This window comes from Mangifera indica, unplaced genomic scaffold (genome assembly GCF_011075055.1).
Source record: "Mangifera indica cultivar Alphonso unplaced genomic scaffold, CATAS_Mindica_2.1 Un_0026, whole genome shotgun sequence".
Classification (NCBI taxonomy): Eukaryota; Viridiplantae; Streptophyta; class Magnoliopsida; order Sapindales; family Anacardiaceae; genus Mangifera; species Mangifera indica.
Genome location: NW_025401118.1, coordinates 334335 through 350968, shown reverse-complemented (window position 1 = coordinate 350968; position 16634 = coordinate 334335). Strand labels below are relative to the sequence as shown.

Here is a 16634-nt window from a genome sequence, read left to right as displayed (position 1 = left end):
TTTCAACTATTATTAATTTGATGATCCATGATTGTTGATCATAAAAATCTACTAACAAGAACAACATAAAATTAAAATGTGTAAATTCTACACAAGTAAAAAGACAGAGCAAGATTTTAAAATGTTTCAACTTATCAATTGGAATTCTATGCGCATTGTTATGTCATTTATAATTTGGAAGAATTTTGGCGAAGCATGGTATTAGATTAAAAAATTTCAACCCTTTATTTCAATTCAGTTATATTATTTATCAAACAAGTGTAATGAACCATTTAGTAATTACATAAACAAATACAGTGAGATACTAAAATTGTGAATCTATATGTCTAAAAAAATTTGTTAATTGTATTATCTCACAAAAGTAACAGATAAAGAATGAGAAGTTATTGAGCAAATCGCATAACCAGTAAGACTCATTCTTCTTGTTATGTTTAAATAAAAGTATTTCTACTTGCATTTCGAGCTATTTTGGATATAAGTAGTGTGTCTAATCATTACATGCTACTCACATATTTAGTCACTAGGTAAATACTTGACACTTCTTTAATGCAACTCTCGTACATTTTTCTAAAGTAAAGTTTGACTGCACACACATATATTTATTAATATCTTGTAGAATGAATCTTATTTGAGTAAATATAGGGATTTTACAATATTACATAAAATGACATTTTTACCACCAACTTTGGTGAACTAATAACATGCTTAAGAAATACTTTATAGTACTAGTATATGCGCATGTTAAGGATTGAGAAAGTAATAAGTAAGGTTATTAATAATAGGCCAAATGACTTATTCCCACCCAAAATATCCTCTTTTCATAAATTTTCATTCCTCAATTTCAAAAATCTCATTTATCCACCCATAAATAATTAATTTTGTTAGTTTTAAAGGTAAAATCATCATTATATATGTAATATTATAATTAAAATTAAATTTTATTTCCTTCCTCCTTAAACCATAAAAACCAACTATTTCCTTCCATAAGCAAATTTTGAAAAATGGCATTCTCCCTTAGGGTTTAGTTTTCAAACTCCGTTTTCATCTCCAACGACCTCTCTCTCCAAAAATTTCTCTTCTCTCATCTAAATATCCGATTAGCATCGAAAAAAGCTAGGGAGATGAAGAGTTTTATCAAGTTATTTTCCATTCAAATTATGCTAAAACAATAAAGCATCCATCTTTAAAGTTGAAAAACAATAAATTTTCACCTTTGATCAAGTTTGGTTAGAAAATTTGATTACTTTTTAAGTCAAAAAAAAAAAAGGAAAAAACAAAAATATTCTTTTATTAGTATTAAATTGATGGAACTATTATTTGTTCAATAAAAAATTCGCGCTTTCCTCGTCGTCGTCCTCTTATATTGCTTTAGCCTCTATTTGCTAGATCTCAAAAGTGAATTAATTGTTAAATGATTTGGATTTGGAAATGAATTGATAATGTTTTGCTCTTTGTATTTTTGAATGATTTCAAGTAGTAGCCACAACACCCCCAAACACTTTAGTGGGTTACAAATTTAGTGAAGGGGTTACAGAAGTTCTGGTAGAAACTAGAAACTAACCATTCCTTATTATTTTCGCATGCTAGCCCTTCATATTTAAACTGAAAAGAAGTTGGATAAATTATTAAAAAGGCCAAAATACATGTTCCCACCCAAGGTTTGATGTGCTTTCACTTCTACCCTCTTACTTTAAAAAACTCAAACATCCACCCTAAACCGTTATTTACTAAAACTATTTAAAAATTAAAATTTTATCATATTTTCTCATAAGATTTAAAAATTTAATAATTTATTCTCACCCAAAATTTAAAAAGTGGCAATTTCGCCCTAAAGTTTTGAAATTGTTGCGAAGATGACAAATTTCACCATCTTTGACGGTGTTCTTTCTCCCTTCTAGTTTATCTCTCCTTGTTAAATAAACTTCTCTCTCTCACGAAGATGAAATCGTCTTCGTTGGAATATCTTTGTCTCAGACGAAGACATCATTCTTGAAATAATGAGTACTGTTCACAATATCTTCTTATACGTGCCTTTTCAACATTTTTAATCCTTTTTCATATTTACACAAATATTTTGCAAATTAGAACTCAATTTAATCGCAACCCATCATTTTTAATTTAATAATATTTTCGGTTATTTATGATATTTTGAGATTGTCTGTGATATTTTTAAAGATGATAACATGTTTTTATGATTTTGTATTTTATTATAATTTAATATTATTATCTAAAAAAATGTGTTTCATAATATAATATAATATATATATAAAAAAATTAATTTTTTTATATATAATATAATATATGATTTAATTACTATACTTTTTGTTCCATGGGCAATTTCCAGGAATTGTTCCTAAAAATTGTAAGTCCCAAAAATGCTAAGGAGAATAAAATCATAATCCAGCCCATTTAGCATCGGATTATGTAGCACATCAAGGCCGGGCCGTGCCAGCCCACCATGTCTCTGTATCCATACTTTACTAAACAGCCACCACCGAATCGATCTCTCCAGACAATTGAAATAAAATACATAAATAAACATGGCATTAATGAACTTACGCCACCTCACTCCTCACTCTCTCTTCCGTCACTCTCTTTTTCTTCCCAAACAACTTCCTTCTCTTAGGTCTCGGCGCTTCTCCGCCAGTACGACAACCGCTGCAATGTCGTCCTCTATCAAAAAGGTAGGTCGTTAACTTTTTTTTTTCAATTTTTTTTGAATTTTATTCGGAGATGGTGTGTCGTTTTTCCAGGTTTTGGTGCCGATTGCGAACGGGAGTGAACCGATGGAGGCGGTCATAACCATCGATGTTTTGAGGAGGTCCGGAGCTGACGTGACGGTCGCTTCTGTGGAGAAACAGCTTCGTGTTGACGCGTGTCATGCTGTCAAGATTGTCGCCGATGCTCTCATTTCTGACTGCGGCAACACCATTTTTGATCTTATTGCTCTACCTGTACGATTAATTGCTCCTTTTGTTGCTTGCATATGAAATTTCTATTTATTCGTGTAACGATAAATTTGAACGTTTCTGGATTATACTGAATTCTGATAGCGATCTTAGGATGTTTGGATTGCTAGGTAAATCCTTGTATATTTCCCGGAACGCCTGGGTTTGTTAATTCATAAAGTCAATCTAGTAAATTGTATTAACCAAATATGAGTTATATATAAACATCATTCAAGTATGTATAATTTTTAATTTGTTGAGGTCACCATCGCCTTGGCATTGGTACTCCCCTAAGCTACATAATTTTCTATCTAGTATTTGTTGAGTGTTCTATTCCTTGTCCATTTTAATTGAACTTTTGGTGTGTGTTTTACTGTAGGGAGGCATGCCTGGTGCTACCAATCTGAAGGATTGTGGAATATTAGAAAGCTTGGTGAAGAAGCAGGCTGTGGATGGGCGACTTTATGCCGCAGTCTGTGCTTCGCCTGCTGTGGCACTGGGATCTTGGGCTTGTTGAAGGGATTAAAGGTAAGTTTTAACCGACCATGCTTTACCTTTTATATTCTTTTAGGAGTTGCATTCCATATTTATAGCAGAGCTGATCTAATTATCGATGTTGATTAACTTCAAAATTGTGGGAATGTTCGGTTTTGGTAGGCCACATGTTATCCAGCATTTATGGAGCAATTAGCACCTGCTTGTGCAACAACTGTTGAATCAAGAGTGCAGCAAGATGGTAAAGTTGTGACAAGTCGTGGACCTGGCACTACAATGGAGTTTGCTGTGGCACTAGTTGGGCAATTGTATGGGAAAGAGAAAGCTGATGAAGTCTCTGGGCCGCTGGTATGAACTTTATTTTTTATTCTTCAATTAGTTTATTGCATTCTTCTAGAATTTGAAAATTTTATGAATTTTGTGAAAAATCCATATAGAAAAGTTCATCTGATTTATCTATTTGGAAGAGAATCCTCTAAAATCCAGAGAAAGAATTTTAAGTTAATGATTTTTTTCCTTGAGCAAGATCTTTGTTTTTATCCCTAACTTACTGCATTAGGGATTGATAAGATGAAGTTGTGTACTTGCAGTTGCATATTAAGGTGGTGAAAATAATGTTTATATAATGAATAGTAACTTGGCTTACGCATATAAGCGTTGTATTTCCGCTGACCAAATTACTCTAATGTGGCTTTATTGTGTTAGTATTACCTGCATTTCAGATTTAGCTTCATTGTGCTTCTGTCTTTCTTTCCACTTGTGCTCAGGTGATGCGTCCTAACCATGGGGATGAGTATACTATTACTGAGTTCAATCCAATGCAGTGGACAGTTGATAATCTTCCCAAGGTGAGATTGGACATTTAATTTTCACTTTTTCCTGCTGCTTCTCTTTCACGTTTTCATTCATACAAAATGTCTTGCATTAGATAGCAAAATTGAGGCTATGAAGAGGTTCAAAAAATGAGACATTTATTAAGGGAATGGAAACCAAAAACTATGTGATGTCTCTAAGATCCCGAGTGAAGCCCAATATAGAATCCCTTGCATGTTTGAATGCCTATTTTAAATTTCTGGATTCAAGCTCACTGTAACTAATTTAGCAGGTCCAAATTAAAACTATTTATTGGTCTTACGACTTTTGAGAACACTGGAGGTGTTTCTTTTCTTTTTTGATTCAGAATATTATCTAGTATTAGTAGTATCATGTACTTTGAAACTAGTACTTTCTCTTTCCATTAGTTTTGCTTTACTGGTTGAATCTGGATCAGGGAAGTGGGTTCCAGGAAAACAGATATGTGAGTAGTTAATTCTTGGGTGAAACTTAAATTAAAGATTTGAACCAATGTGAAAGTAGTTATCTTAATTTCTAAATGGTTATTAGCACTCTACCTGTATGATGTATGGTGGCTGATCCAGAATTTTTGTGCATTGAAGTTTGATCTGTCATACACATACATGAAAAAGCAATACTACTAATTTGCTATAAAATGTTTTTCCTGAAATGTTTTATTTTCTTTCCTGTCAGATTCTTGTACCTATTGCGGATGGTTCAGAAGAAATGGAAGCTGTTATGATCATTGACATTTTGCGACGGGCTAAAGCAGACGTGGTAGTTGCGTCAGTTGGGAATAAACTTGAAATTCTGGCTTCTCGAAAAGTTAAATTAGTGGCAGATATGCTTCTTGATGAGGCTGCTAAACTTTCATATGACCTAATTGTATTGCCAGTAAGTGTAGTTTTCATTCTTGTTTTGTAGTTTTTAACAAATCTATTATTAACAAAATTTTTGCTCATTTGCAGGGTGGGCTCGGTGGTGCTCAAGCATTTGCAAATTCAGAGAAACTTGTGAATATGCTTAAGAGACAGAGAGAATCAAATAAACCTTATGGTGCTATATGTGCATCCCCAGCTTTAGTCTTGGAGCCCAATGGCTTGCTCAAGGTACTGTTTATGATACTTTTTAAATATTTTCCCATGCTTTGGACCGACTAATTTGAACTGAAGAAAGATTTGTATTCTTGTATGTCTTTTTATGAATGTTGCAGAAGTTGGTCTTATCTAAAATCTCCAAATAACCGTCAATTAATTAAGATTTTTTCTAGCAAGGATACAAACTGAAAACTCCTGCTGTGTTGTAAATTTATTGCTTAACTGATCACATGTTTCCTCGAAGCTTTTTTACGTCCTCTCTGTGTTTCATTCTTATGTAATTGTACCTCTATGTTCTAAATCGTCCTGTAATTCATGTTAACATAAAATCTGTATGTGTGGTTTAAGGTGAATTTAATTCTTTTATAAAGTTCTCCCATATGAAAGTGTGTTTTACTCCAATTCAGGGTAAAAAAGCTACAGCTTTTCCAGCAATGTGTGACAAGTTGTCAGATAAGAGTGAAATAAACAACAGAGTTGTAGTTGATGGTAACCTCATGACCAGCCGAGGGCCAGGAACTTCCATGGAGTTTGCACTGGCAATTGTGGAGAAGTTTTTCGGACGTGATAAAGCACTAGAGCTTGCAAAGGTAATGCTTTTCTGTCACAAGTAGAACCTATGAGTTTCCAGTATATACAACCTAATCAATAGTGAAGAAGAGTGTTTGTCTTTACTACTACTGAATATGTATGGTTCACCGATGAAGCTGAATTCATATTTGATTATGGATTCACATTGCGGTTGTGTACAACAGTTTGCTTGTAAATAAACGGGCTTTAAGGACTGAGAACATATAATAAGACTCTGTTATATTTTTCAGGCTTTGTTTGTGAATAAAGAAACTTAGTTTGAATATTCAACCTGTTTTGTGTGAAATTAATTTTTGAACCAGCTGGGGCGGATGACTTATTTGAATTGTACGTTTCCGCGTTGATAAGCACGTGGACATATAATTAATACCGGGGAAGAGTAAGTAGGAAAAGTGGGATTTTATTTATTCTAGTTGCCAACAAACGGATAATATAATTTTATATATAAATAATAATATATTATTATATAATTAAAAAATTAAAAATAAAATAATATTTAATTATATGATAATATATTATTATTTGTATATAAAATTATGTATATAGTTTTATTAGACATGAAATTTTGAAATATTAAAAGCTTTACGAGTAGGGTTAGATCTGAGCTGATCTGAGTTTGAGTTCGATTCGGTTTATATATAGTCGGCTCGTTTTGGGTTCGAATTCAGTTCGGTTTGATTCATTTTTTGTTATTAAAATTATATCGTTTTTAATATTTATTGAGTAAAATGATATCGTTTTGTATCAAAAATTTTAATTAGAAAATCTGACGATCGAGCTTGAGTTTGATCGAGCTTAGCAAAGGTCGGCTCGTTTCAGGCTCAATCAAACCGAGCTTATGTTGGCTCGGTTCGAATCCAGCCCTATTTATGAAGAATGTTGGGTTAAGCTTTTGCAAATGGGTATTCTTTAATTTTTTTGGTGTTGTTTTTTGAGCAATATTATGTATAAATATTTTCATATACATAATTAGGTTTACTAAGAAGACAATGTTATTTGTACTTATTCTTGAGAACATAAATAAACATATATATATATATGATATGTTAATCATATAAATGTATATTATTTTATTTTTAATTTAAAATTATGTAATTATTTGTTAATATATATATTAAATGCATATTTATTTATGTATTAAAAATAAATATGTATAATTTTATTGATGTAAATAATATATTATTATATAATTAAATGATATTTTATTTTTAATTTAAAATTATTAAATTATATAATAATATATTATTAGATTGGTTAATTGTTTATTGAACAATGTTTACACGATTTAGAGATTTTTGTTTTTATATAATATTTGTGGGAATGAAATGATATCATTATCAAAGGTCTCTCTCCAATTTGAGTGGTAGGCTTTCAATTTTGTCGGTCTTGTTGATATATAGGCAAAACTTTTCACGTGCTGGGTTTTCTTCTTAATTGAATAATTAATAATAATAATAATAATAATAATAAGTTAATATTTAATCTTATTAAATTTAAAGCTAAAAGGTAGCCTATAAGATTAAAGTTAATCTAATTGATTAAAAATTTAATTAGGTTTGGACTGTGCTTGACCTTATCGAGAAAACTTTAATCTTGTTTTCTTAATTAATTTAAGTGTTAATTACGATCACTTTTAATTATTGAAATAGTCTCTCTGCCGCCTATGAAAGTCAGTCAACTAAGTTGGTAAGAATAGCTATCTTCTTGTTAATCAAAAAATTAATTTTTTATATTATGAATTGTATTATACCATGTGTTTTTAGAAAAATAAAATATTAAAATATTAATAAAATAATAAAAAACTATAATATTACTTTAAAAAATATCATAAAATCTTTTAAAAATTTAAAGTTTTTTATATAACATTTATATTACATTATTATTATCAATTTGTATTAATAATATATATTGTATTATATGATATATATATATATATATATATATATATATATATATATATATATATATATATATATATATATATATATATATATATTAATCGTATTAATTTGATAAATCTTAAGATATGTATCATTTTTTTACTTATATCATATCGTATTGTATTATAGAATATCGATAATTATAATTTATAAGTACTTACAAAAGAAAATTTTGTCATTTAATTGACCACTCTCAAGGCCCATTTAATTATTCGTAAATATAAAAATTCAGTCACAACTAAAGATGACAATTCAATTCATTACTCTCTTCGAATGGGAAGAATAGACTTTCGACAAAGACATAGATTAAAATGAGGATGATTAAAATTCTGACAATCATGAATGAGATGGGGATAAATACAACTCAATGTTATAGGGAGGCTGGTGACAAGAAAAAAATTTTCACCCATGAGAGAGACGGGGATTAATTTGGCACCTGTTTAAGTGATATAAACTGTTAGCGTGAAGCAAAAAAATCCCATTTTGTACGTCGTAAATTTCAGAGGAGGAGTGGGTTGGGTTGGGTTGGACTCTGACCTTTCAAAATATAACCATCAATCACTTCATTTAATTTTCTATGCAGTATTATTGACTAACAACTTTATTTATGCATAAATACTTTTCCAAACATAACTTTTGAATTCTTCTTAAATCTGATCCGTTCACATATCTGAAAGGTCTTATTTGTGATTTTCATATCTACGACCGAGTCTTTATCAAATAAGAAACTTTCCTCTTAAATATCTGAATATAAATAAAAGTAATGTTATATATATATATATATATATATATATATATATATGGGAAAAGGACTATTTTTTATCTAATTTTTAGCCTAATTTCAAACTCACATCTATGGGAGATGAAAAATCTAAGCTCTCACCTATTATCAAACTGTCGTCTAAATTTTCAGTTATGGTTAAGGATAAAATCGTCATTTTACTTATAAATTTTAAAACTTTAATATTTCATCATTTCCCTCTCCAGGTTTTAAAAACTAACACCTCAACCTATCCTCAAAGTTTGAAAAGTTTATATTTCACCCCTAAGGTTTGCTTCATTCTCTGGCCACCACTGATGGCCAACGCATTCCACCGATCTTCCATCTCCGACTACAAAGGAAGACCTTTCGTCTTCCAGATCTGGACGACGAAGCGTCGTCCAAATCTGGAAGAACAGACGAAGGACGACGCTTCATCGTCCTTCATCATCACGTTTGGATGACGCGACGAGCGATGAAGGACAACAAAGTATTGTCCTTCGTTGTCTGGATGGAGCGACAAAGAGAGACCTCTTCGTCACACGGTGGTTCGTTGCACTGTGTGATGAGGAGATGAAGATCTCTTTATTACACCACTGTCGTCGCACCAAGAGAAGGAGGAGGCCAAAGACGACGTCGGAAGATGAAGTTAAAGAATGAGGGTGAAACTGCTATTTTTGAAAGATATAGGGGGCGGCTAAGTTTTAAAAAATGTGAAAACCCTAGGTTTGGAGGTGAAAATGTTACATTTCAAAGTTTAAAAACTTTAAGTGAAGGTAAAATGTTAGTTTTTAAAACCTGAGGGGGCAAGGAGTAATAAATTTTATAGCTTTTAAATATAAATAGTAAAATGACTATTTTACCCCTCATTTTAACAGAAGTTTAAGGGTTTTTCATCTCCCGTGGGTGTAGGTTTGAGAATGACTTAAAAGTTAGGTGGGAAATACTCATTTCCCCTATTTTATATATAATTTAAATATATAGATAATGTGTCATTATATAATTACATGTTATTTTATTTTTAATACAAAATTATCTAATAATATAAAAATATATTATTTATATATTCAAATTATGTATAAAAAATATAGTTTTATTGATAAAATAATAATCTATTCATTTTACTTTTAAACTCTTTTTATTTTCATAAAAAAAATTATTCTAGACTTTTTATATTGTAAAAAATTATTTTTTTTACTTTACAAGTGAATTATATTTTTCCACCCAATGTTTAGCCAATTTTTTACTGAAAATTAAACTCGGTTAATGAAACAATAATATTAAAAAATAAAATTACTATTTTATTCCTATTATTTCATTTTTCAAAATTATCGTATAACTATAAATTAACAAAAATTAAAAATAACTTTTTAAATATTTAAATTATATAAAAAAAACTATTTAATTTCTTTTCATTTTATTTTCATCTCTTTTTTCTCACTTTTTATAGATAAGAATGTTTTATCACATAATCGTATATTAAGAAGTAAATTATAATTTTTAAAAATATCAAAGGTCTTTATGAAATTTTTGGGGGGTTATTGAAACTCAAAAAGGTTTGGGAGTTTTTTGAAAAAATTTAAAATATCAATTTACCCCTTAATAGTTTTAAAAATATAATTATCCCTTAAAAAATTAAATAAAATATAACAATACTTTTAAAGAATTAAATTATTATATTTAAAATATTTGAATCTGATAAAAAAATTAATCTACATTTTAAAAATGAATAAATAATAAAATTATTATTTCATCCTCACGAAGTTAGAATTTGTAAACAAAAATATTTTATGGTGATCATTGGAGTTTTTTAAATGTTCAAAATTTAAATTACTGTTTTAAGCAGTTGACCTCAAGTTAATATGGACTAAAAAATAATGAAGCCACGTGTCAAAAAGATAAGCAAAATGCCAGGATTAGAATAAAAGCCCATGGCCCATGACAGACGGAAGCTCATCAGCTTTGACATTTGAATTTCTTACTTGTTCTTCTTAAACGACCACTAGCGGCAACTACATCATCGTCATCTTTTCTCAGGCGTGCTCCATCACTTTTTCTCAGGTAATTTGGTTTCTTCAGCTTTCACCCTTTTTTTAATGTCTTTCTTCATGTGGGTTTAATTGATTGCTGAATTCTGGGTGGTCATCAAGATCTTACATCTGCTTGAATTTGAACTTTAACTTGAGATTCAAAGGGATTTCTCATCATTCTTATGTTTTCTGGGTTGGTTTTGTTTATGTTTTTCACTCTGTAATTAATGCACACTAATGAAGAAATACGACTGCTTTCGGTTTTGATGGTGAACCCTGTTGAATTAAAGATGGATGGCTTATTCTTTGACTTAGCTTTTATGGGATTATATTGTTTGATTAATTGCTGAATTCTGGGTGGTCATCAAGATCTTACATCTTCTTGACTTTGAACTTTAACTTAAGATTCAGAGACATTTCTCATCATTCTTATGTTTTCTGGGTTGGTTTTATTTATGTTTTTCACTCTATAATTAATGCACACTGATGAAGAAATGTGGCTGTTTTCGGTTTTGGTGGTGAACTCTGTTGAATTAAAGATGGATGGCTTATTCTTTAGCTTTTATATATATATATATATACACACACACACACACACATATTTCTTTTTTCTTTTTTTTTTGTACTTTGATCAAATGGTCATTTTCAAGATCGATTATGGGTTGTAATGAGTCCAGGCAATGTGTATTGTTATGTCTGAGGCCTCGGAGAGCCTTAAGGATTGTGTTTTAATGGGATCTAAAGAATTTAACAACTTTTCTCATCACCTGTTTATGTAGAACCTAAAAGAGAACTGAACAAAAAAAAAATCTTCTCTGCATTGAGTCTACAACTTCTTTACTTCAGAACTTTATGTAAGTTTATGTAGTAATATGGTTCAGTTTAATCAAAATCACTGAAAATAAATGTGTATGCATGAAGATTTAACGTCTAATAGCTTCCTCTATGGGAAAGAGAGGGAAATCTTTTTTTGCTGCCTAGTTAATGCTAAATCCTGCTCTGAATTTTTTGTGCCAATACCGAAGGTTCTGCTGAACTTTTATTATTCTGGAGAGAGTCCACCATACATTTTCTTTTAGGTTCAAAACATATATTCTTTTTATGTAACTTATTTTTTTCATCTAGTAAGATTTTGAAGTTGATCAAACAAAATTATACTTGAATTTTTGGAAAAGTTGCTATTTATCTTAATAATGAGTTTTTCTTAGATTAGACAGATGTGCATTCTGGAAGTGGCAATTAATATTGATTGCAAATGCTGATGATGGCTAGACTGCCATTGGTTTGGGTGGCAGATTTAAGTTGTACATTTCTCCTTTCTACAGATTTCCGGTGGCACTACTTAGATTCTGATAAAGCATGAATATATTCTTTTTTAGTTACATGAGAACAAGTCAGTGATTCATGGGTTTATGCAGGGCAGAAGATTGATCTGGCTTCAAGAATTGGCTCACATAGAGCGGCTCAAGATGACTTGTTTTCTTTCATTTTTCCGAAAGAAGAGAGTTCCATTTGGGAAAAACGCACTTAAAGAGGGTACATAGTTCTGCATTTTCAATCTTTGATCTTCATAGTGTTAAGTGAAAAACCATAAACTAAGGTCCTCCCTAAATGAGGCTGGGTTAGTGGATTACTAATTTCTATCTAGACCAGTGTCTTGGGTGAGTAAATCTTCAGCAGTTAAATTAGTCACCATGCACCTTATTAGTGGGAAAGTAGAGTTTGTTATCCATGAGATGGACTAATAATTCAATACTATATCTCTATCTCCTTTTACATTCTTTTGCACTTTTATATGCTTATTTGTATTTAAAGGCTTCTGATGCAATTATATTGGATGCAGAAGTTTCAAATATTCATGATACAAAAATGTATACTTATGGAGAATTGCGAAAGGCAACAGAAAATTTCAGTGTGGCCAATAAAATAGGTCAGGGAGGCTTTGGTTCTGTCTACAAGGTGATTGCAGATTGGCCTAATTTTTTTTTTAAGTACATGTTATTGCTACTTGATAAACAAATTAATTCTATATTTTTATTACATCAGCTAGCTGTTAAAATTCTTGTTAATCAACAGGGAAGGCTCCAAGATGGTACTCTGGCTGCTATAAAGGTACTATCGGCTGAATCAAGGCAAGGTGAACGGGAGTTCTTGAGAGAGATAGAAGCAATTGCAAGGATAAAGCATGAAAACTTGGTTAAATTGCATGGTTGTTGTGTGGAAGGGAACTATCGAATTTTGGTCTATGGTTATCTTGAGAACAACAGTCTTGCACAAACTCTTCTTGGTAAGCTTATGTAATAACAGTCTTGCAGAAACATAAACTTTCTTGGTTTATGTTTGATATTCTTAACTGTCTTAATTTATGTTTGACTTTCTTCACTTTGTTAGTAATATGTTATTCCTTTTTAGGTAGAGGGCATAGCAGTATCCAATTCAGTTGGCATACACGTCGGAATATTTGCATTGGAGTTGCTCAAGGGCTTGCTTTTCTTCATGAAGAGGTTCATCCACATATTGTTCATAGAGATATTAAAGCAAGCAATATACTTCTAGATAAAGACTTAACACCCAAAATTTCAGATTTTGGTCTTGCAAAGTTTTTTCCATCCGACATGACTCATATTAGTACACGGGTTGCCGGGACAGAGTAAGTTTCTGGATATCTTATTACCACATCACTAGTTAAGTTATCTAATAGTCAAAGAGACTTAAAGATTATAAGGGTAATTTTTGTGAAATTGAACAAAAACAAGTGCTTAAGGGTGGGAATGTGGCTTGCCTTGTATTTGATTTTTGGTGAATAATTGTCATTATTTAACAATTTTTCAATTTACCATTTAATTTGTTTTCATGTATTCATTTGATCTTTGTAGAGGTTACCTTGCACCTGAGTATGCCATGCGAGGTCAGTTGACGAGGAAAGCAGATATATATAGTTTTGGTGTTCTGCTACTGGAAATTGTTAGTGGTAGATGTAACACAAACAAGCGGTTACCTTATGAAGAACAATATCTGCTTGAAAGGGTAAGCATTAGCATTAGATGCATGTCTTGTTGCAATAGAGCTTAAAAATAGATAGGTTTTTAAAAATGGACGTCCACAGGAAAAGCGGGATCCATCCATAGCCTGCCTACATTTCAGTTCGATACAATCTGCTCTTTCTCAGTGTCATGTGTTTTCTCTTCATATGTTATATATCTCATGCTTTTCAGCTGAACGAAATATTTTACCCTCTGCCACAATTCAACAAAAGCTTCCTCTGTGCAAGTACACTCTAAATGTGAAGTTAGGACTAAATGAGACTAAGTTAGTACCTAAAAATCATTTCAGGAGCTGGTATTATGTAATTTTTGTAATTAGAGTGAGGCCGTTGCAGTTCTATCATCACCTCATGTGTTTTATATGTATAGTAGTGAGTGAAACATTTTCTGCTTTGAGCTTTGTTTGAGACTTTTAACTCTGTGTAGAGTATAAGCAATTGAGCAGGTGCTAATTTTATCAGTATGCTAATCTAATGTCCATCCCTGTCATTCTTCAGTCTAAGTTTCCATAATAAGATAGTAAACTTTTCTGAAAGTTCTGTTGTGAATCCACTCATCACAATGCTTAGAGCATCATTCCTCTCAAAACTGACCCACAACTTGCCTTGATCCTTCATTTTTGGCTGTTGCATAATTTCTTATGATCCAAATCCCAAAAGCAGTGGTGGGAGAAAGAGCAGAGAAGAATATGTTCAGTTTATTATTTGATTTTGTAATGAGAGCTCTTCAATTGTTTAAGGGAGTTGAGTAGGCCATTAAGAGCCACATTTTTTATTTTGATCTTATTAAGGGGATATGCCATATGCAGGCATGGCAACTGTATGAGAAGGGGGAACTATTAAAATTGGTGGATGCATTATTGAACGAGGATTACAATGTTGAAGAGGCTGACAGATATTTGAAGATTGCTCTCATCTGCACCCAAGATATGGCAAAGCTCCGGCCATCCATGTCTACCGTGGTCCAGATGCTAGCAGGTGAAATAGATTTAAGCAAACAGGAAATATCAAAACCTGGCCTTCTCTCTGAATTGCTTGGCCTCAAAGTTGGCAAGGGCCAGAAAGATGAATCCGATGACTCTGGCAAGCTGGATGGTTCATCTTCAATGTTAAGAAATATGGATACCTCTTATGCTACCATGACCTTCAACTCTATATACGACCGAAGCAGTTAAGTTGATAAAATAATTTTTAACTTATTGTTTTATTTTTCTTTCTTTACTGAAGATCATGAGAGTTTGGCTTTGGAGAACATTTGAAGTGCATATGAGGTGCTAACAAAGTGGTGCTTCATCTTTCGAGATCTCAATTATGTAAATGTTCTGTAATCTAGTAGGTAGATTTAGTTGATTCTTTTTCAACTTAGCTCCTTGTTTTCTATATTGTTTTTGTGTTTCTGGAAAAAAATAAAAAGGAACTATTTCTACACTCTTTGGCTACTCAACTTCTACTTCTCAGTAATTAAATGAAGGAACAAATGGAAGTCTATTAATCAAATAAAGTTTACTTTCATCCTAGTTTATGCTTTGTACTTTTCTATTTAGATGAGAGTTTTTCTGTTTTCACAAGATTCTTTCTCAAATATTTTCCTTTCTTATCCGATTCAAACATGTATATGGAACAATGAAGCCAATGTCAGTATGTGTCTATCTTTTTGTAAAACTTCGTCTAATTTCCGGTTCTGTAACCTGAACCACAAGATGAAAAAACAAAGAACTCTGTAGCCAATGATGAAGCTCAACATCACAGTTAAATTAATCCATTTATTTGACTCTTTAAGATCTTGCTGTTGTAAGAACTCACTTCCATATAAACTGCATTCGCCATGCATAACCTCTAAGCATCTTGTTTTCCCTTGCTTACCTCCATATTCATTTATGATAAAGCATTCATATGCGTACTTAAACATGCTCAAATAATGCATGAAAATCCAGTAGTTGGGTATGCTGTTCTTCGATATAAAATACCCAGAAAACGGAAAGAAAGATCCCATAAGGCCTGCAATTACTGATGTTCCCATGATGAAGTTGGGCACAAGAGCACTGAAACATGCTACAAATGAATTAGACATGAGAAGAACCAACCAAACCACAAGGGAGAAGTAGAGGAACCCATTAATGTCCCTTCTCACGCCAACTAGCCAGTAAACTGGAGTAGTGGAGAGAAGACCAAAAAGGAATGAAGATGAGAGTGTTTGCTAAAACATATGAGGAAACTTGGTAAGCTCCTCTCAAAGTCTCCCTTGTTAGAATTCTTCTTTCTTGTAAGAAAATCGGTAGGCCTTCAGTCATGGAAGATAACAAGAATGTGAGGCTGAAAGTGAAGAATCCAATTCGGGTTTGTAGCGCAATCCTTCCTATATCATTGCCAACATTCAAGTATATGGTTCCAAGGACTAGACCGGCTACCAAGGCTTGTATTACTCTTGTGGCAACGAGTTGCTTGGTCCTGAATATTTTATAGCAGAATCTTTGTCCGAAAACAACTAGCAACCATAGGCCTGTCATTAACAGGCACTTGACCAGGAACTTTCTGCAGTGAAATCTTTCCAGCAAGAATCTCAAGCAATGTGGTTTTTCCAGCCCCACTGGGACCAGCAATGGCAGTAATCTCTCCGCGCCTAGCTTCACAATTTACATCTTTCAGAATAAACTTATTAGGACCTCTCTTCGAAACCCCACCACAAGAAGCAATCCAACTCAAGTACTCATCATAGTTACTGCATAATCTGTAAGACAGAATCTTGGTTTCCAACCTGGAAGAGACTTTCTGACAGTTGGAAACCAGTACCTTAACCGGCAAATCCATGAAGGGAAAATGTGTAGAGGAAGTTCAGGAAAATGGGATGTCTAATATACTTTTGAAACAGAACTAGAAGATGAGCTAACACACCAAA

At 32.0% G+C, this 16634-nt stretch overlaps 2 protein-coding genes and 1 pseudogene across 3 annotated transcripts; 2 read left to right on the top strand and 1 right to left on the bottom strand.

Moving 5' to 3' along the window:
* The first annotated feature begins 2530 nt into the window (after positions 1-2530).
* Positions 2531-6235, top strand: LOC123206142 (protein DJ-1 homolog A-like). Its single transcript, XM_044623271.1, is given in 9 exon segments — positions 2531-2684; positions 2754-2954; positions 3328-3454; positions 3457-3476; positions 3606-3791; positions 4211-4291; positions 4971-5171; positions 5246-5386; positions 5782-6235. Coding segments are annotated over 9 exon segments (1308 nt in total). The 5' UTR covers positions 2531-2540; the 3' UTR covers positions 5989-6235.
* A 4381-nt stretch (positions 6236-10616) lies between these two features.
* Positions 10617-15255, top strand: LOC123206144 (cold-responsive protein kinase 1-like). Of its 2 annotated transcripts, none has more exons than XM_044623276.1 (7): positions 10617-10726; positions 12114-12231; positions 12539-12654; positions 12772-12982; positions 13108-13345; positions 13572-13722; positions 14548-15255. In XM_044623276.1, the coding sequence occupies exons 2-7, from the start codon at positions 12165-12167 to the stop codon at positions 14911-14913; spliced, it is 1149 nt and encodes a 382-aa protein (XP_044479211.1). In that variant the 5' UTR covers positions 10617-10726; positions 12114-12164; the 3' UTR covers positions 14914-15255. The 2 variants fall into 2 exon arrangements, with proteins under 2 accessions (XP_044479211.1, XP_044479212.1); XM_044623277.1 differs by having other exon boundaries at positions 10621-10726; positions 12119-12231.
* Positions 15256-15341: 86 nt separating this feature from the next.
* Positions 15342-16546, bottom strand: LOC123206158 (annotated as a pseudogene).
* Positions 16547-16634: the final 88 nt, after the last annotated feature.